At 55.0% G+C, this 20,543-nt stretch overlaps 1 protein-coding gene across 1 annotated transcript in view; it reads left to right on the forward strand.

Annotated features, from left to right (window-relative positions):
- The window catches only part of LOC105497371 (trinucleotide repeat containing 18), a 124,623-nt gene that overhangs the window by 61,529 nt on the left and 42,551 nt on the right, over positions 1 to 20,543 (forward strand). The window contains 7 exon segments of the mRNA XM_071095381.1: positions 476 to 612; positions 786 to 914; positions 2,912 to 3,045; positions 3,048 to 3,082; positions 5,313 to 5,673; positions 11,094 to 11,369; positions 17,371 to 17,619. Coding sequence (XP_070951482.1) covers positions 476 to 612; positions 786 to 914; positions 2,912 to 3,045; positions 3,048 to 3,082; positions 5,313 to 5,673; positions 11,094 to 11,369; positions 17,371 to 17,619 — 1,321 coding nt within the window.

The raw sequence follows: 20,543 nt of genomic DNA on the forward strand, positions 1-20,543 counted from the left end.
TGACATGCTATGTGGTCCCAGACAAGTGGTTGCCCTTCTCGGGGACTCAGTTTACCCATCTGCTAGCATGTCGGGCACACCATACAGGTCGCGGTGTGATCCAGTGGCAAGAGAGTAGCCCAGGGTCACATGTAGCTCTGGCCTTAGGTGCCCACTGGGCCTGGGGCTGCAGCATCCCCTCACTGAGCCTCCGTTTATAAATGACACAGTGGCCCTCACTGATGGAGCAGGTGTCATACGCAAGTGCTGTGCTTCAGGCATGCCATCTAATTGAGCTCTCCCACAGCCCCGCAGAGCCAGCACAGGGTCCTTTGCCTACGATGAGGCCATGGCCTCAGTTAGGAGGTGGCAGCGGTGGGACTCGAGCCCCAGCTCCCAGTGCCGTCTCCCCTTCCTCGGGGCACCTGGGTGGGCGGTGGGCGTCGTTGGGCAGTGGCGTCCTCACCCCCTCCTCCTCTCCCGGTTCTTCCCCCAGATGTACGCCATGAAGTCTTCCCTGGAGGACATGGACGCCCTGGAGCTGGACTTCCGGATGCGGCTGGCCGAGGTCCAGCGCCAGTACAAGGAGAAGCAGCGTGAGCTGGTGAAGCTGCAGCGCCGCCGGGACTCCGAGTGAGTGTGTCCCCCGCCCGCCCCGTGGGGCCCCGCCCCGGCCGGTCAGGCCCCCAGGCGCGCAGCAGCCGTCGAGGTGTGCGTGGACCCGACGCCGTGTGTGCGTCGTGTGCCCGTTCTCCATGTCCCGCCCGAACCCCAGCGTCACAGCCAAGCGTGTGATTCTTTTTAAGGGACAGGCGCGAGGAACCCCATAGAAGCTTGGCACGCAGAGGCCCTGGCAGGCCGCGGAAACGGACCCACGCCCCGAGCACCCTGTCGCCCCCCCGCAAGAGAGGGAAGAGCGGCCACAGTAGCGGAAAGTAAGGCTGGCCCCTCGGTGGGTCGGGGACTGGCACACAGCTTGAGGGGAGGAGCCCGGGCCCCACGCGGGGCCTGCCTCGGGGTACTGGGGGACCTCGCGTCCCTCGGGCTCTGTCCTACCTGCAGCAGTGGCCCTTGGGGAGCACGGACTGTGCTGCCCGGGCCAGGAGGGAGCGAGGCCAGTGCTGAAGTGGATGGATGGCTCCTGCGACAGATTTTTCCCATGTCCTAACCCAGCGCTTCACCTGTCTTCCTGCCACGCCTGCCTCCTCACGCCTAGGGCCTAATTCCTCCTCTTTTACATGCGCCTCCTCCCTGCGGAAGGACCCGCTGGGCTGCCAGCCTTGCTTGCTGGGACGGACTGTGACCCGGCTGTGGCTCGGTCTCCGCCATGCCGGACCTGCTGGCTTGCCCCCGAGACCAGGGCTGGCTCCTTCTGGCGCTTGGGGACAAGCTCCTCCTCGGGTGGCGGTCGCAGCCTTGTGGGGCGCCTGTGTGGGTCTTTCTGAACGCCAGCTGGAACGAGAGCTTTTCCCGCAGGGCGAGGCGTACACAGAAAAGATGCTTCATCCTTCCCTCGGTGTCTGTAGCAGGGGCGGAAAGGGGCCCGTCAAGGAAAGGGGCCGGAGTGTTCTGAGCCTGGGACAGGAGCGTGGAGTAGACGCTAGGTGGCTCAAGACCTGCCCTGAGGAAGCAGGAGGAGCCCGGGAGCCTTCGGGGGGCACAGGAGAGGCAGTAGGAAGGCCACAGGTCTTCTCAGGATAAAACAGCCCCAAGGCCCCCACGTCTTGCATTTAACATCCTTGGATGTTTCTGAGTGAAGAGAGGATGGAGAGTGGTAGAAATATCCCTCGCCGGCCACAGCAGGGGCAGGGAGAGTTTCCTGGAGAAGACGGCAGGAGGCTGCGGCCACTAGCAGTGTGGTGGTCAGGGGTGTGGCCTGCACTGGTTAAATTTCCTATTCTTGAGTCCCAGCACCATCCCTTAGTGTGACTGACCTCAGGCCAGGTGTCTGCTTTTCTGAGCCTATTTTCTCATCTAAAAAAATTAAGTACACAGGTTGGCCACGGTGGCTCATGCCTATAATCCCAGCACTTTGGGAGGCCACCGAGGCAGGCGGATCAGTTGAGGTCAGGAGTTTGAGACCGGCCTGGGCAACATGGAGAAACCCCATCTCTACTAAAAATACAAAAATTAGCCGGGCGTGGTGGTGTGTGCCTGTAGTCCCAGCTATTCGGGAGGCTGAGGTGGGAGAATTGCTTGAACCTGGGAGGCAGAGGCTGCAGTGAGCTGAAATTGAGCCACTGCACTGCATCCTGGGCAACCGAGTGAGACTCCATCCAAAAAATAAAAATAAAAAAAATAAAATACAGCAGCAGCACCAAACGTTTGTGGCCAAGATATATGTCACTAACAGTGCAAGACACACAGTGAGTGAGTGCCAAGTACAGATTGGCTGTTTCGATCACCTGTGAAGTTTCAGCTTAAAGCAAGCAAGTGGGGCTTCTAAGCCATGTCTGTGTCCCCATTGCCACTTGCGCACGGGATTCCGGAGACCAGCAAATGGCTCCTTTTTTGTTTTTTTTTTCCTTGCTGGAGAAGACAGACTGGAATCCTTCTTCGTGTAAACTTATGTCCTAAACTCCCCCTTGCCATCCTGGTGGATTCGTGGCGTTTCTGATCTTTGTTCTGTGCACGATATGGTTAATAGGTATCTGACCACACAGAGATGTGTGTGAGTGTACGCGTGAAAGCACACAAGAAAGAAAACGCTTTTTCCTTCTTTCACCTTAAACTTCATTCTGCCTCATTCACAAATATCCCAGAATTCCAGCACTGTTGTAATTTACAAGATCCATCTCCCCACGCCCATCACTCTGCCCATCACTGTCCACGCTTCAGGGTCCAGAGCCCAACCTTCAGGGCCACGAGGGTGGACCCCAGCCCGCAAGTCTTGTCTGGCAGGGTGCTGACCCGTAGTGCGTCTGCGTTTCAGGCTGAACAGCAAGTCTCTGCTGACATCAGATGACTATGAGCTGGGAGCAGGGATAAGAAAGAGACACAAGGGGTCTGAGGAGGAACATGATGCCCTCGTCGGAATGGGGAAAGCCAGGGGGAGGAACCAGACTTGGATGAACATGAGGCCTCGTCTGACTTCATCAGTCAGGTGAGTAACCCACTCTTCCAGGTGTGTGAGATCTTTCAGGGAGTGTCTGGAGGGTAGTTAAGAGTTCACGCTCCCTTTGCAGGCCCCTTGTTCCTGTACAGAACCTTAGAAGTGGCTGTCTTAGTGCCAGAATGACGACTCTTCTCCAATCCTATTTTACAGAGGGGAGATTAAGCCCAGAGGAGGTCAGAGACCTACCGAAGTAACACAGCCTCAGAGACAGGAGACCTAAAGCTATCTCCCTCCGTGTGCTGTATGACCCTTTGCTAAAGCCAAGCAGAGATACAAGTTCTTAACCAAATAATGCAATTGCTCTGTTGTTTAACGGTGTAATTGTTTAATGAGTGGCTTTGCCATTCTGTAGTTCTAAGAAACAAGGGCTTGGTGCCATGGTAATTTCCTCTCTGAACTCTCCAGGGGTAAATGGGCTGAGAGCCAACTCCTTGAGTCTTCTTATTTCTCAGAGCATTGAAATCATCCACTTAAGGGTGCCTTTCTGTAAATACTAATGTACCTTGTCATCCCTCCCATAAAGCCCAGTGCAAAGGGGTAGTTTTTTGTTTTGTTTTGTTTTTTTGAGGACGGAGTCACTCTGTTGCCCAGGTTGGAGTTGCAGTGGCACAATCTCAGCTCACTGCAATGTCTGCCTCCCAGGTTCAAGCGATTCTCCTGCCTCAGCCTCCCGAGTAGCTGGAATTACAGGCGCCCACCACCATGCCTGGCTAATTTTTGTATTTTAGTAGAGACAGGGTTTCACCATCTTGGTCAGGCTGGCCTTGAACCCCTGACCTCAGGTGATCTGCCTACCTCAGCCTCCAAGGTGCTGAGATTCCAGGCGTGAGCCACTGCACCCGGCTGAGGGGTATTTTGGTTGACCTGGCTGAGAAGCATGTTTTCTTAAGAAAATAAGAAGTGTTTATGGAGTCAGAGTTAAGATATTGTCACCTGCTTTATGGGGCTGTTGGGGCAGGCTCAAGGAGGGAGACGGGGTCTAGGAAGAGAACGATCGCCAGTGTGTACACCAGATATTTTTACTTTAAAATTGTGGTAAGGGATGCTTTTGTTTTAATTGCCACCATCCCAACTTTTTCTTAAGAAATGTCACCTGATTAAAGAAAATCGAGGATAAAATGTTCAAACGTGGGCATCAATGGCTTTGAAACTGCTATGTTTCACTTCAACAAATGACTACAGCTGACAATAGACGTGCAGGCAGAAGTTTAATCTGTGAAATCGCTAATGGTTCTTTCTGCTTCAGGCATCCAAGGAACACTTGAGGCATTTTTTTTTGGCAGGTTTGGCCCCTTTAGTTGGGCAAACTGGTTTGGACTGTGCACTAGTCTTTGTCAGCTGCTGTAGGTGACTGAGGCATATCAGCTGCGCTTCAATCTGGGGTTTTGATCTTGATTCCTTTCCTCCTCTCTTAATCCAGCTGCCTTCTCCAGGCCATTGGCAGCAGCACTTGCAAGTGCTTCCTTAGGAGACAGCAGGCAGTGCCACGGAAAGCCAGGGCCAGGGATTAATGTAACCACAGCACTGGCTGTTTAATAAGTGGTCACCTTGTACCAGACATTGTGGTCACTGCATACCTTACCCGAGTTCATCTTCAGAAGCACCTTGTAATGCCAGACACAAGTATCCCCATTTTACAGAGTTAAACATTGAAGCTGGCCAGTTGTGGTGGCTTACGCTTGGAATCCCAACACTTTGGGAGGCTGAGGTGGGAGAATGCCTTGAGCCTAAAAGTTGGAGACCAGCCTGTGCAACAAGGTGAAACCCCATCACTACAAAAATAAAAATAAAAAAAATTAGGAGTGGTGGCACACGCCTGTATTCATCCAGCTACCAGAGAAGCTGAGGCGGGAGGGTCACAGAGCCCAGAGGTTGAGGCTGCAGTGACTTCCGACTCCCAGCTAGTCGGGAGCCTGAGGCAGGAGAATTGCTTGGACCTGGGAGGTGGAGGTTGCAATGAGCCGAGATCGCGCCACTGCGCCCCAGCCTGGGCAACAGAGCGAGACTCCGTCTCTAAATATATATATATATGTGTGTGTGTATATATATATATAAATATATATATAAATATGTATATTTATAGATATAGAAGCTAAGAGGAGTTAAATCACAGAGGCAGGGGAAGGATTGGAGCCCAGGCTGGGCAGAGCATGTGCACAGACACCCACTACGCTGTTTTGTCAAATCTTTTAACCCATGACCCACCTTCCCTCTCCAGCTAAAGATTAAGAAGAAGAAGATGGCCAGCGACCAGGAGCAGCTGGCAAGCAAGCTCGACAAGGCCCTCTCCCTCACCAAGCAGGACAAGTTGAAGTCGCCCTTCAAGTTTTCGGACAGTGCTGGGGGGAAATCGAAAACTGGCGGGGGCTGCGGCAGGTACTTGACTCCTTACGACAGCCTGCTGGGGAAGGACAGGAAGGCGATGGCCAAGGGCCTCGGCCTGTCTCTGAAATCCTCCAGAGAAGGTAAACACAAAAGGGCCGCCAAAGCCAGGAAGATGGAGGTGGGGTTCAAGGCCAGAGGCCAGCCCAAGTCGGCCCATTCCCCGTTCGCCTCGGAAGTGAGCAGCTACTCTTACAGTAAGTAGCGGATGCCGCGCCACCTTTGGTCCGCTGCTTTCCCTTTCGCTCCCCTCTTCTCTCCACCGTTCTCCTCCTCCCTCTCTCTCTCTCTCTCTCTGTCTCTCTCTCTGGGGCGCACTAAAGTGCCTAGGCTTGGCATGGCCCCCAAGCCGGAAGTTGGGGGGAGGCCGTCTGAAGCGGATATGCCTGTGATTGGCGAGTGTGATGCCGGCCTGGTGCCGGTGATTGGTGGGCGCCCTTGATTGGCGATTGGAAGCCGACGTCCGCCAGCGCTCTCCTTACCCGCCGTCCGCTTGCCTTCCGGATGCCATTGGCGTGGAGGCCTTGCGCGTCATAGATTTTGCAGCTGTTTGGCCTAGACAGGTCTGGAGTGCGACTGCTCTTGAGGGTCCTAGAGGTGACTGGACTCCCCTACCCACAGGAAGCATGCTGTCTGTTGCAGACCACAGCTTTGTAGCGAAGTGTTGGCGGAAACAGCATTTATGGAGCGCCCAGTGCTGGGCTCTGGATGCAGGGCTTCACTGGCATTATTGTGTCTGTGGCAGCTCTGACAGTGGTACCCCCATGTTGTTGCTGGGGATGCTGAGGCCTGAGAGCCAGAGGGAGTGTGTGCGCTCAGGTGCGAAGAGGCGACTCGGGGTTAAAACTGGTTTGGCCTGACCCACCTACTCACTGGAACCTGCTGCCATCATGGCTGTGGCCCACTATTGAGTTGTTTTTGTTTTTTGGGTTTTGTTTTTGCTTTTTTTTTTTTTTTTTTTTTTTGAGACGGAGTCTCACTCTGTCATCCAGGCTGGAGCACAGTGGTGCGATCTTGGCTCACTGCAACTTCCACCTCATGGGTTCAAGCAATTCCCTTGTCTCCGCCTCCGGAGTAGCTGGGACTACAGGCATGTGCCACCACGCCCAGCTAATTTTGTATTTTTAGTAGAGATGGGGTTTTGCCATGTTGGCCAGGCTGGTCCCGAACTCCTGACCTCAGGTGATCCACCCGCCTCGGCCTCCAAAGTGCTGGGATTACAGGAGTGAGCTACCGCGCCCTGCGTTTCTTGAGACAGTGTCTCTCCTTATTGCCTAGGCTGGAGTGCAGTGGGGCCATCATAACTCACTGCAGCCTTGAGCTCCTTGGGTCAAGTGATCCTCCTGCTTTAGCTCCCCCAAGTAGCTGAGACTAGGTGAGCACCACCACACCCGGCTAATTTTAAAATTTTTTTGTAGAGACAGGGTCTTGCTGTGTTTTCTGGGCTGGCGCCTGGGCTCAGGCAGTCCTCCCCTCTGAGCCTCCTGAGTACCTGGAACTACAGCTGTGTACCACCGCGTGCAGCTAATTTATGTTGATTTTCGTAGAGATGGGGTCTCCGTGTTTTCCAGGCTAGTCTGGAACTCCTGACCTCAAGCAAGCCTCCCGCTTTAGCCTCCCGAATAGCTGGGACCGTAGGTGCACACTACTACATTCAGCTAATCTATTTTTATTTTATTTTTATTTTATTTTTTTTTTTTGAGACGGAGTCTTGCTCAGTCACCCAGGCTGGAGTGCAGTGGCCGGATCTCGGCTCACTGCAAGCTCCGCCTCCTGGGTTTACGCCATTCTCCTGCCTCAGCCTCCGGAGTAGCTGGGACTACAGGCGCCCGCCACCACGCCCGGCTAGTTTTTTGTATTTTTTAGTAGAGACGGGGTTTCACAGTGTTAGCCAGGATGGTCTCGATCTCGTGACCTCGTGATCCGCCCATCTCGGCCTCCCAAAGTGCTGGGATTACAGGCTTGAGCCACCGCGCCCGGCCTTATTTTTATTTTTATAGAGGCTAAGTCTTGCTATGTTGTCCATGCTGGTCTTAAACTCCTGGGCTCGAGATCTTCTGCCTCAGCCTCCCAAAGTGCTGCAATTATAGGCGTGAACTGCCTTGCCCAGCTGCTATTGAGCTCTTGAAATGGAGCAGTCCTGGTGGGACTGAAGAATGGAGTTTTATCTCATTTAATAAGAGACTGCCAGATTGGAGTGCCCTCATGGTCATGGCCTCTTGTGGCCCAGAGCCTGCTGCCTGTTTGGTTGAGGGTGCTTGCTCAGTATTTGTGGACAGGTGCTAAGTTTGTGGCTGCTGCAGGGAGGCCAGGAGGAGCCTCCTGGGTTCTAGCCCATGTCAGTGTCTGTGGTGGCTGTTCTGGGAATCCCCAGTCCCTGGGGCGTGTGGAGAGCTTTTGCATTGGCAACTGCCTGGTTCTGTGTATCTGGAGCTTTTGATTGGCTCTGGCCGGTTCATGGGCGGAGAAGGGGGAAGTTTGAATGTCAAGGGCAAAAAGTGGACACATTGGCCGGGCGCAGTGGCTCAAGCCTGTAATCCCAGCACTTTGGGAGGCCGAGACGGGCGGATCACGAGGTCAGGAGATGGAGACCATCCTGGCTAACACGGTGAAACCCCGTCTCTACTAAAAAATACAAAAAACTAGCCGGGCGAGGTGGCAGGCGCCTGTAGTCCCAGCTACTCGGGAGGCTGAGGCAGAAGAATGGCGGGAACCCGGGAGGCGGAGCTTGCAGTGAGCTGAGATCTGGCCACTGCACTCCAGCCTGGGCGACAGAGCCAGACTCCATCTCAAAAAAGAAAAAAAAAAAGTGGACACGTTTACTGATACAGTAAAGTGTGTTTTCTTAAGGAAAGAAAATAAAAAGTGTTTGCTTTATGGGGCTGTTGGAGGGCATTAAGTGAGCTCACGTGGGCAGAGAGTGGAATGTGGCACTTGGCACAGGATTAAGCTGCTGGTTTTTTTGGGGTACATGTGTTTTTCCTGGGCTAGCAGGTCACCAGGACTGATGCTCCCCATGGGTGTGAGTTAAGCTGCTGACTCGTGCCTTCTGTGCTGAGGACGTATGAGAGTGTCGTGGCTTCCGTGCCTCTCTGATTGGGATGGGTGTGATCACAGAAGTACAGCACAGGCTCCTGGCCAGTGTGCGTGGGCACAAGCAGGGAGGGACAGTGCCAGAGACTCATCACTCTGAGGGGGGAAAGAGAAGGGCTTTCTTTGGCTCTCTCAATCTCTGCTCATTTTGGAAAAGTAAAGGGGGTTCAGCAAAGTGGGGGGAGATTGCTGTTCTTTTGATCTTCTGAGGGAGTGGGGTCGGTGGATGCAGTCTGGGTGACAGCTGGAAGAATTCCCCACTTTCAGGCGGATGTGGATGGAGTCCATCCGAAGGTCAGAGATGAGCTCTGTCCCTGAGGTCTCTGGAGTGCTCCAAGCTGGTGTGTTCACTCTTGGCGCGTGTGAGGGAATGTTCGTTTTATTTATTTATTATTATTATTATTTTGAGATGGAGTTTCACTCTTGTTGCCCAGTCTGGAGTGCAATGGCATGATCTCGGCTCACTGCAACCTCCGCCTCCTAGGTTCAAGTGATTGTCCTGCCTCAGCCTCCTGAATAGCTGGGGTTACAGGCACGCACCACCACGCCTAGCTAATTTTGTAATTTTTAATAGAGACAGGGTTTCATCACACTGGCCAGGCTGGTCTTGAGCTCCTGACCTCAGGTGATCCGCCTGCCTCAGCCTCTCAAAGTGCTGGGATTAGAGGCGTGAGCTGCCGTGCCCGGTCTGGGAATGGTCAGCTGGGCACCCTCACTTCATCTTGCCTTTGCTGAAAACTCCACTGTCCCAGATGAGAGAAACAGACTAATGTAGCAGTGAGGAATTCTGTGGGCCTGGCTCCAGTGGGATGGTGGCTGTGGGATTCACGTGGCTCTGCAGAGCGCTCCTCTTTTTTTTATAATCTGCTTTTCTGCACTTCTGGGTCAGAGAGAGTGCAGGGTCCACAAGCAGGTAGGGGTGTGTCCGGCAGGGAGGTGCTGAGCTGGACGAGGTCGAAGCGAGAACGGTTTCCTCTTGCTTTTTCAGTTTGGATTGTAGGGGTCGGTGGCATGCCCTGTGGGTTTTTGTTTTTTGGTTTTTTTGTTTGTTTGTTTTTAGATGATGTCTTGCTCTGTTGCTCAGGCTAGAGTGCAGTGGTGTGATCTTGGCCTCACTGCAACCTCCACCTCCCGGATTCAAGTGATCCTCCCACCTCAGCCTCCTGAGTAGCTGGGATTACAGGCGCCGACCACCACAATACAATACAAATAGAAAATACAACAGTTTTTGTATTTTTTTAAAATACAGATGAGATTTCGCCTTGTTGGCCAGGCTAGTCTCGAACTCCTGGCCTCATGTGTGCTGCCCGCTTCATCCTCCCAAAGTGATGGGATTATAGATGCAAGCCACCATGCCCAACCTCCCTGTGGGTTCTTGTAGGAGGCGAAGTTGATTGTCACCCACTGGTCTCTCCAGCCTGGGACACAGCCTTGGGAGGGACAGATTGGAGCATACAAGAGAGAGCGTGCTTTGACTGGTAGATGGGCAGGGGCTGGTAGCCTGGTGGGGACTGGACCTTGTCCCACCCCAGAGTTGCCGGACCATCCTGAGGTTAGGGTCTTGCTGGAGTGAAAGCTTAGGTGTTGGTGGGAGCAGTCAGAGGAATGCCTGCCGTGGACGCGTGCATGTGGTTTCTCTTGGAGGTGGCAGGTGCTGCCAGAACTGTAGCTGTGCTGGTTCACGTTCCCCCCATTGGCAGTGGATTTCAGCAGATCAAGGGATTATTCTGTCTCTGGAATCCCTGTCTTCCCATCTTGCCCAGTATGAGAAACAAATCAAAATGGCATGAGCATGGCGGGGACTGGAGCAATGCCTGCTTCGCAGGCTCCCCTCCCAAAGCTGGCGGTTGTCTCTCCGGAAGGTTTGAAGACTCCTGTCCTCCATTGTATAGTGAGGCTGGAGGCTTCGGGGCAGCCACCAGTGGTGTGTCGGCGCACCGGCTTGTAGAAAGAAGAGCAAGGGAATAGCTAGCGGTGACAGCATTTGCCCATTTCCATGGCGTAAACACCCTTTACCGTGGCCTGTCTCGTGCTGCCATTAGGAGGCCGCTGGGAGGGGCGTTGGGAAGAGAACGCGTGATCTGCTCTCATGAGTCCTTCCCCTCCTGAGTCAGGTCCTCTGCAGTTGTCGCCCTTGGGTCATTGTAATCCCATGGGACAGGCAGTGACCACCGTGACCAGGGGACAGTCCTTCCTGAGCATAGGGCTCCTCTCATCCCCTGGTGCCCGGAAAGGCTGGAGTGACTGGTGGGTGAGGCTGGAAGCATCCAGTCTAGGAACGGCCTGGGTCCAGCACTCGGAAGATGCCGTGCAATGGCCGAGGCACCCGGAGCAAGGAAGAAGCCTGGACTGGGAGGGGAGCTGGTGACATTGGGCAAGGCCTTCCCACGGCTGCCTACTAGGTATTCAGACCTGTTTGTTCTGGCACCTTCCAGTGCGTTCTCAGAACCATTGAAACCAATACAATGACACCAGCTCCCGCTGCCCTGTGACTTATCTCTATTAAAAACTACTTTGACTGCAGATACGGACTCAGAGGAAGACGAAGAATTCCTGAAGGACGAGTGGCCCGCCCAAGGCCCCTCCAGCTCCAAACTGACGCCTTCTCTCCTGTGTGGCATGGTGGCAAAGAACAGCAAGGCGGCTGGCGGCCCCAAGCTGACCAAGAGGGGCCTGGTGGCCCCCCGGACTCTGAAACCCAAGCCGGCCACCAGCAGGAAGCAGCCGTTTTGTTTGCTGCTTCGAGAGGCCGAGGCGCGTTCCTCCTTCAGCGACTCCTCGGAGGAATCGTTTGACCAAGGTTACTAGCTCCAAACACAAAATACCTTCCGTGTTTCCTAGCGAGAGAGTGCGTGCGAGTGAGCGAGAGGGAAGCGAGTGGGCGCACGGGAGAGATGGCGGGTGAGGAGGCCCGTGCGGATGGCCGCGAGAAGGCTGCCATCTGGGTTCTTGGCAGCGTAGCCTGCTGTTAATCAGCTGAATGGTTTTGATTTTTGCTTTGATTTGTACTGTATCATTGTGATAATATCACCGGCTGGCTCTTTTTGAGCTCTTATATGGACTGCTTTTGAGTCTGCGTTTTTCTCCACTTTCCCTCTTCCCTGCCCTCCTCCCCCTCTCCCCGAGTTCCCCCCAACTCCCGCACTCACCTTTTCTGCCCACCCAGAGACCCCAGGCTTGGGTCGGGTTCTCTTTGGGCACGGGTTTGGTGGAGGCTTCCCGAGGAACATTTTGTAAATGGAATTCTGTCGTGTGGGCGTGTGACTTGATGTTTGTACTGCGATTTTGGTAATACCAAGCTTTATTAAACATATCGAGTTCATTTTTAACTAAACCTGTGTGCCTTGTCTCTCTTGCTGTGTCCTTACTAGACATTAGGTTGACGCTTCCCTCTCATTTTGTTTCTCCCCCACCTCCTCCCCTCCCTCCTCCCCACCCAGAAGGAGTAGGGACGGGACCGTGCCGCCTGCCGCTTGCCTGTGTTATTCAAATATCCCTGGTAGCGATTGGCATTCATTTCATTTTTCAGGTTTAAAATCAAGCGCCTTCACCTGCAGCATCATCATGTTTTTTAGTTGCTTGTTTTGTCTTTTATTTTCTTAAAGCTCTGTTCTTACTTGCCAGTGGTTAAAAACTATTATTTATAAACACTTGGCTTCTCACGTGTATTTCTGTTTTGAAGGGCGTGTAGGCAGCGCAGGGCCCAGAGCCTTTGACACCCCCGGTCTCTGTCATTCAGTACGAAAGCGGCTCTGTTGCCGTGTCTAGGGACAGAATGTCATGCTTTGTTTGGAGAGAGGCTGCCCTGGTCTCAGCTCGGAGTCCTCAGCCACCTCGGTTCTCAAAAGAGAGCCGCCTGGGCCCTGAGAACCCACTGGCCTTGCCGTCTCCAGTGTCAGAACTGTGCTTCTGAGATGAGACATGTGTGAGCCTTTCAGGCCCTTCAACCAGAAATGCCCCAAGAAAGGAAAGCAGGTGAAGCTCTGACATTTTTTCCTAGCCCTGGTTTTAGAATTTGTTTCAGGGTAAACTCCCCCTAGGGCCAGCCGAAGGGATCCCCCAGGCCCTGGGTAGCCACACCTGAATGTCAGCTACTCCCTGAGGAAAGCCTGGGGAGGGATGTCATCATGTCCCTGGGTCTGACCTGGCTCGGGCACCCCGGGACCTGAACGCTGTCCCCCCACCCCGCCCTGTTTTTCCAGCCCTGCTCTCGAATTCCTGGTCTACCACCTCCCCTCCCAGACCTCCCCTCCAAATTGGCAGAGATCCATTTGGGTGACCAGGAGGTGGTATGGCAAGGAGTACGATGCCCCAGGGCCCATGTTCCCCTGGGCTGCTACTACCCCTCAGAGAAAACGCCGCCCGGGCCAAGAAGAAAGGCCCATGACCCACTGGCCAGCCTCATTTTCTGAGGCCTCCCCATGCCCTGGCCGTCCGTGGATGAGTCGGGTTAGTTTATGATTCCCTTGTCCCTCCCCAGCCTCCTCCCTCTCCCCCATCTCCCCCATGGGCTGGACCGCACGCCCCCACCCCACGCCTCCTTAAAGCCATGGTTCCCACTTCCAAGTTTTTCAGCCCTCCTGCCCCAGCTCAGACCCCACAGAGAAGCAGGCAGCCCCCTAGGCCTCTTAGGAAGGGGCTCCAGGCTGGATGCCGCAGTGCCAAGTGGACAGGACCCAGATAGGGGAGCGCGGGGGGCGAGGGGAGGCTGGGGAGGTCCAGGCTCCTCAGTGCCCCCCTCCACCCCCGCCAGTCCACCATTGAGCAGGTCTTGAAAGGGATATTTGGGTAATAGGGCCTCGCTGACCTGGTACTAAACTCCATAACTGGCTTGGCTTTTCTAGTGTGTCTGCTTCTTCCAGCAGCCCGACCATCCCTCCACCCTTGACCCCTCCCCATGACGCTTTGAATGTCTGTTTTGGTCTCTTGCATTTGCTCTCACGCTGCACTCTGGACGCAAAGCGAAGGCTGGGAGTAGGGCAGACGGCGCAGCGGGTCACTGAGCTTGGGTGCGAGCCTGGCTCGTTGCTCCGTAGGTAGGCAAAACGCTTTTCTTTCTGTCCTCCGTGCACCTCCCTCCTCGGGGTTCGCCCCCACCGGGTCTGGCAGCAGCAGATCGCTCTGACATTTACCACCAACCTGTCACCGCCAACCCCATGTCCTGAGCCAAGATCTTTTTTTGTTGTTGTTTTTTTCTTTAAATCATAATAAAAAAAAGTTTTTCTGCATTTCCTTGGGTTACTTTGATGGGACTTTTTCCCCCCCCCCCCCCGTCCCCAACCCTTGGCAGGCTTTGTTGCCTCAGGTGTGGATAACTCCAGAAAGGTTTTCTTGGTCCTGAGAGCCCCTCTGCTCCCCGGCCTGCCGCAGACGCTAGCGGAGTGTGCCCCAGACCCCGCAGGGGCGGCAGGCGTGGCCTTGTCAAGCACGCAGGGAGGCGGGAGGGGCTCCCATGCCAGCATGCAGGCATCGAGCTGCTCCCGGCTTTCTGGGCTCTGGTGTGGACGTTGTGGGCGTCCAGAAACCCAGAGCTCGCCCTCCCGCCGCAGCCCCTGCTGGTTGAGAATTCCTCTGGATGGGAAAGATTTCTGGAGTCTGCACACCTGAGTGGCAAGAAGGGAAGATCCCTGGCCTCATGCCCAACCCTCCGCCCCCACCCCCTAACCAGCACCCCTCGGCACCACCCTGCTCAAATTGGCCCACCCCAGGGAGACCCGATGTGGGGGACCCAGGCGCTGTTGAAAGTCTGCCTACACTTAGCCTGCTTTGCCGCTGTGGCCCACTGGGGCGGAGACAGAGCCATGTGACGCCTGCAATGTGAATGATCGCAAGTGTGCACTGCCTGCCTGCCTGTCCCCGCCTGCCCGGCTGGCCTCTCCAGCCTGCTTCATCCATCGCTCTGGGGGCCAGTCTCCCCTCTCACCCTCTTAACAAACCTCCTCCCTCTCCCTCTGGCTCCTCCCTCCCTCCCTCCCTCCCTCTACCCCTCTGCGAACTCCTCAGACTCATCACCGTCCTCTGTGAGGTGGCCCAGCAGAAATCCGGGCTTCCTCCAATACACGAGTAGACAGACAGAACCTCTGCCCTCATTGGCACCCCTGGGGCCACTGCTTTTGGCCACAAGTTGCTTAAGCAAGCAGGCGGCTTGGGGCATTGGCAGGAGACTGTGGAGTTGGCTGTCCGTCTTCCCCGTCCGTCTCCCCGAGCCTAGACTGCTCCCCATCCTGGAGAGAGAGGGTCTGGCATCTGCCTCTTCTTGCTGGAAGGGGTCACCTTCCAGCCCTGCGGCACCCAGAGTCACCTTCCCGCTCCCAGCACTCTGGTCCGCGAGGCAGACAGGCGCCCCTGTCACCTGCTTGTGGGTAACACTTTGGATGTGGCATCCCAGGGCGGAGTTTGCTCTCTGAGGCCTCCCACCTGCCTGTCCTTGGAAGTAAGTCTCTGCCTCAAGACAGTCTCTCTTTTTGGTGGGGGAGATTTTGGTTTGTGTGCAGGGAGCCTCTTGTCTGCCAGCTGCCTTTGTCCTGTGAGCCTGGGCTGGGCTCTGGGGGCTGCAAACTCTCAGGTAGGCAGGGAAGGTTACCGGATAATGCTCATCTTAAGTCACCAACCAGAGAGACAGGCTGGGGCTTCTTTATTTTTTTTAAGTTTTTATTATTATTTTTTGAGATGGAGTCTCGCTCTGTCACCCAGGCTGGAGTGCAGTGGTGCGATCGTGGCTCCCTATGACCTCTGCCTCCCGGGTTCGAGTGATTCTTCTGCCTCAGCCTCCCGAGTAGCAGGGATTACAGGTGCCCGCCACCACGCCTGATTGATTTTTGTATTTTTAGTAGAGATGGAGTTTCACCAGGTTGGCCAGGCTGATCTCGATCTCCTGACATCGTGATCCACCTGCCTCAGCCTCCCAAAGTGCTGGGATGACAGGCATGAGCCACTGCGCTGGCCTATTTATTTTTGAGACAGGGTCTCGCTCTGTCACCCAGGCTGGACTCCAGTGGTGCCACCGTAACTCACAGCAGCCTCGGACTCCTGAGCTCAAGTGATCCTCCCGCTTCTGCCTCCGGTGTTGCTGGGACAGCAGGTGTGTGCCACCATGCCTGGCTAATTTTTAAAATTTTTTTGGGGGGCCGGGGGCGCTCACGCCTGTCATCCCAGCGCTTTTGGGAGGCTGAGGTGGGCGGATCACGAGGTCAGCAGATGGAGACCATTCCTGGCTAACACGGTGAAACCCCATCTCTACTAAAAATACAAAAAAAAAATTAGCTGGGCATGGTGGCATGCGCCTATAGTCCCAGCTACTCGGGAGGCTGAGGCAGGAGAATGGCGTTAACTTGGGAGGCGGAGCTTGCAGTGAGCGAGATGGAGTCACTGCACTCTAGCCTGGGTGACAGTGCAAGACTCTGTCTCAAAAAAAAAAATTTTTTTTTTGGTAGAGACAAGGTTTGCTCTGTCGCCCAGGCTGGTCGCGAACTCCCAGCCTCGAGATCTTCCCGCCTCAGCCTCTCAAAGTGCTGGGATTACAGGAGTGAGCCACCTTGCCCAGCCCTGGGGCTTCTTTAGACAGTCTGCCAGCTCTGGGTTCGAGCCTGCTCTTCTACTGCCCAACTGCTTAACCCCGTTGGGCCTCAGTCTACCCCTGCCCTTCCTGGGCATCCCATGAGTGAAGTCACAGCTGGCTTTAGCTCCCTGGGCACGGGGACAGCACAGTTCCTGCCTGCAAGTCACAGGGGTGGCCCTGTTTCTGTTTGGTCGTCTTTAAGCTTGCAAATCGCTTCCTCCTCCATGCAAATGATTCTCTTTGGACCCTGCCCTTGGCTGAGCCAGTGGGCTGGGGAGGGTCACCCCTTGCTTGCTGCAGGTGAGAAAACAGAGGCTCAGAGAGGGCCAAGCACTTGCCCAGCCTCCTCAGAATGGGGGATTGCTAGGAGTCAACTTAATTTTTTAAAATTAATTTTTCTAAAAAATTAGACACGGGGACTCTCTACGTTGCCCAGGCTGGTCTGAAACTCCTGGGCTCAAGTGATCCTCCTGCCTCGGCCTCCCACAGCATTGGGATTACAGGCGTGAGCCACTGCGCCCAGTCAGGAGTCAACTTTATTTTATTTTATTTTTTTGAGACCAAGTCTCACTCTTGTCACCCAGGCTGGAGTGCAGGGGCGTGATCTTGGCTCACTGCAATCTCCACCTCCCGGGTTCAAGTGATGCCAGGAGTCAACTTTAGACTCCAGATCCCTTCTCAGGGCTGAAACCATGGGGGTCCCCTGGCCCCCAGGAAGAGTCTGAACTCCACCTTCTCCTGCCGCCAGCCTCCAGGACTCAGCTGGTAAAGCTGCCGCGGGCACCTGTGCCCAGAACCCCTGGCCTGAGCCCCCAGGGCCCTCTTCCCTGCTCACCTCCCTCCGCTTCCTCTTTCCTTCTCCTCTCCTGCCTCTGTGTTGTGTGTTGGGGCGTGTGTGCGTGTGACCGTGGAGAGCGCTGTCTCCAGTCCTTGTCCGTGTGTCTGGCCCCTGCCACAGCACAGGTGCATGTTGGTGCCCTTCACAGAAGCCCACCTTGACACACAAGGCCGCTGTCCACCTCTGGGCTTTCCGGGATGCCCGCATTGGGCTCAGCTGGCCGGGGGCATTGGGCCATCGGGTGGGGGGAACCGTGGGCTGGGTCTGCATCCATCCCCGGCAGCCCCCTGCTGAGGACTGAGGGGCTAGGCTGGAGCCCAGAGGCCACTCCAGGCCAGGGGGTGGTGGGGGGCAGCCCTCGCCAAGGCTAAGGCTCTGACTCGGTCCCTGTTTTCTGCACGCCAGATGAGAGCTCGGAGGAGGAGGACGAGGAGGAGGAGCTCGAGGAGGAGGATGAGGCCAGCGGCAGCGGCTATAGGCTGGGTGCCCGGGAGCGGGCCCTGTCGCCGGGCCTGGAGGAGAGTGGGCTGGGCCTGCTGGCACGCTTTGCCGCCAGCGCCCTCCCCAGCCCCACGGTGGGCCCGTCCCTGTCTGTGGTACAGCTGGAGGCCAAGCAGAAGGCCCGGAAGAAAGAGGAGCGGCAGAGCCTGCTCGGTGAGTAGCAGCGGGTGGGCTGTGGTAGGGGGGCGCACGCCATCGCCCCATCCCACAGGTGAGGAAACTGAGGCTCAGAGATGCAGGTGCAGAGCTGGGAACGGGCAGAACCCCAACCTCGTGGGCCAGCCCCATCCTGATCAGGGATACTGGCGACAGGGGCCCCAGCCTGCTATCTCCAAGGAGCGGACTCCTCGCCTTGCAAAGGGCAACCTCCTTCACTCTCATGCTTCCAGCAAACACGGTCCTGTTTGGGGCACTTGGGGGGCTGCGGGAGCTCCATGGAGGCCCCTGACCCAGCCTGGGGTTTGTGGGGGCCATTCCAGGTTGGTGACACCCAGTCTGGCCCGTGAGAGAGACGTGGGTGCTAGCTGAGACACAGGTGCAGGCGAAGGAACAGCCACGCCGCGGTAGGAAGAAGACAGAGCGCGTCTCGTTCAGGCTTTGCGGGGTGGTGGGGGTGCAGGCTGTGCCACGGGAGAATGGCTGGGACGGGCCTCATACGGCCTGGGCTTGAGCCTGGAGGAGTCTGGTGGGGTGGGCAGACACCAGGCTCTCTTCGACTTGCCCGCAATCCAGATAGATAAACCGAGGCAGCAGGCGCTTACCCCAGTCCATGTCCTTCATGTCTCTGCATCTCTTGATTGTTTCCCTGCATCAGGGCCCTGCCTTCTTGGGACCCTCTCGTGGACCCTCCCTATTCTCACCAGGCTGAGTGCCCTCACATGGATGCAGCTCACCTGCAGCTGGGGTTGGTGCCGGAGATGGAGATGGTCATGCATGTGTTCAGGCTCTGAGTTCCCCTGGCCCCAGCAGGGAAGGGTCCTTCTGACCCCTCAGGCGTCCTTTTCTGAGCCGCAGTAGGGGTAGGTATGAGGCCCTCCTGTCGGGCTGGGACAGAAAAACAGGCATTGCTTCCCCTGAAGGCCACCCAGCTGCCCCTGGCTTCATGTCCTCTGTAGGTTTGTGTAGCAAAGCCCCCCCCCGACCTCCAGTGTCTCTTGGAACCCCATTTGTGGCACCCATGCCAGGCTCCAGGCCCTGCCTTCCCCTCCTCCCTCTCACTCCCACACCCTGCCATTGTTTGCTGGGCTCCAGGCCTGGCTCTCCTAATAAAGAGGCACCAGGGCCCCCTACAAGGCTACCTATTCTTAGGTATTCTTCATACAGAAGCAGCTGGAGGGCATCTTCAGAGTACACGCTTGGCCAGGCCACTCTTCTGCCCAGAATCTCCAAATGGCTTCCCGCTGCCCTCTGATCAGTGCTATCTGTCTGACTCACCACCATCAGACTGACTGCTTGGACAACATTATCCTGTCCACAGCCGCTACATGCACCAGCCGGGCTAGTACCCTCAGGCATTTACACTTGCTATTAATACAGCCCCAAATGTCCATTTCACCCAAACCGTCCAAAGTATTGGCATATGGTCCAAATTATTCCTTTATTCTACATTGACTGTCTGAAGGGTCTGTAGTGATGTCTCCTTTTTCATTGCTGATACGGATTGTTTCTTCTTACTCTATTGCTTGGTCAGTCTGCCTAGACGTGATCAGTTTCATTGGCTTCTCCTCTTTGTTATTTTCTTCCTTCTCATTCCTTTGGGTCCACACGCATGTCTTGGAGATACTGCAGGATTGCTTCCAAACCATAAAGCGAATATCACAGTAAAGCAAGTCACATGAATGTTTTGGTTTCCTAGTGCATATCGAAGTTATGTTTAAACTATACTGTTGTCTATTAAGTGTGCAGTAGCATTATGTCTGAGAAAACGATGTACACACCTTAATTAAAACCAGGTTATTGGCCATGCATGGTGGCTCACACCTATAATCTCGGCACTTTGGGAGGCCAAGGCAGGAGGATTGCTTGAGCTCAGTAGTTCAAGACCAGCCTGGGCAGCAGGGCAAGACCCCATCTCTACAAAAAAATAAACAGAAAAATTAGCCAGGCATGCACCTCTGGTCCCAGATACTTGGGAGGCTGATGCAGTGGGATCACTGGAGCTTGGGAGGTCGAGGCTGCAGTGAGCCGAGATTGCGCCACTGCACTCAAACCTAGGCAACAAAATGAGACCCTGTCTCAAAAATAAAAGACCAGGCAAGGCACAGTGGCTCATGCCTGTAACCCCAGCACTTTGGGAGGCCGAGGCAGGCAGATCACGAGGTCGGGAGATTGAGACCATCCTGGTTAATATGGTGAAACCCCATCTCTACAAAAAATTACAAAAAATTAGCCAGGCGTGGTGGCGGGCGCCTGTAGCCCCAGCTACTCGGGAGGCTGAGGCAGGAGAATGGTGTGAAGCTGGGAGGCGGAACTTGCAGTGAGCCGAGATCACGCCACTGCACTCCAGCCTGGGTGACAGAGCAAGACTCTATCTCAAAAAAAGAATAAATAAATAAATAAAAATAAAAGACCAAACAAAAAGCATATGTTTACACTATCCTGTAGTCTCTTAAGTGTGCAATAGTATTGTCTTTTTTTTTTTTTTTTTTTGAGATCGAGTCTCGCTTTGTCACCCAGGCTGAAATGTAGTTGCGCAATCTCTGCTCACTGCAATCTCTACCTCCTGGGTTCAAGTGATTCTCCTGTCTCAGGCTCCCGAGTAACTGGGATTATAAGCACACACCACTACGCCTGGCTAATTTTTGTATTTTTATTTATTTATTTATTTATTTTTTGAGACAGAGTCTCGCTGTATCGCCCAGGCTGGAGTGCAGCGGCACAATCTCGGCTTACTGCAAGCTCCGCCTCCCAGGTTCACACCATTCTCCTGCCTCAGCCTCCCGAGTAGCTGAGACTACAGGCGCCCACCACCACGCCTGGCTAATTTTTTGTATTTTTAGTAGAGATGGGGTTTTACCGTGTTAGCCAGGATGGTCTCAATCTCCTGACGTCGTGATCTGCCTGTCTCGGCCTCCCAA

This window comes from Macaca nemestrina, chromosome 4 (genome assembly GCF_043159975.1).
Source record: "Macaca nemestrina isolate mMacNem1 chromosome 4, mMacNem.hap1, whole genome shotgun sequence".
In the NCBI taxonomy this organism is placed as follows: Eukaryota; Metazoa; Chordata; class Mammalia; order Primates; family Cercopithecidae; genus Macaca; species Macaca nemestrina.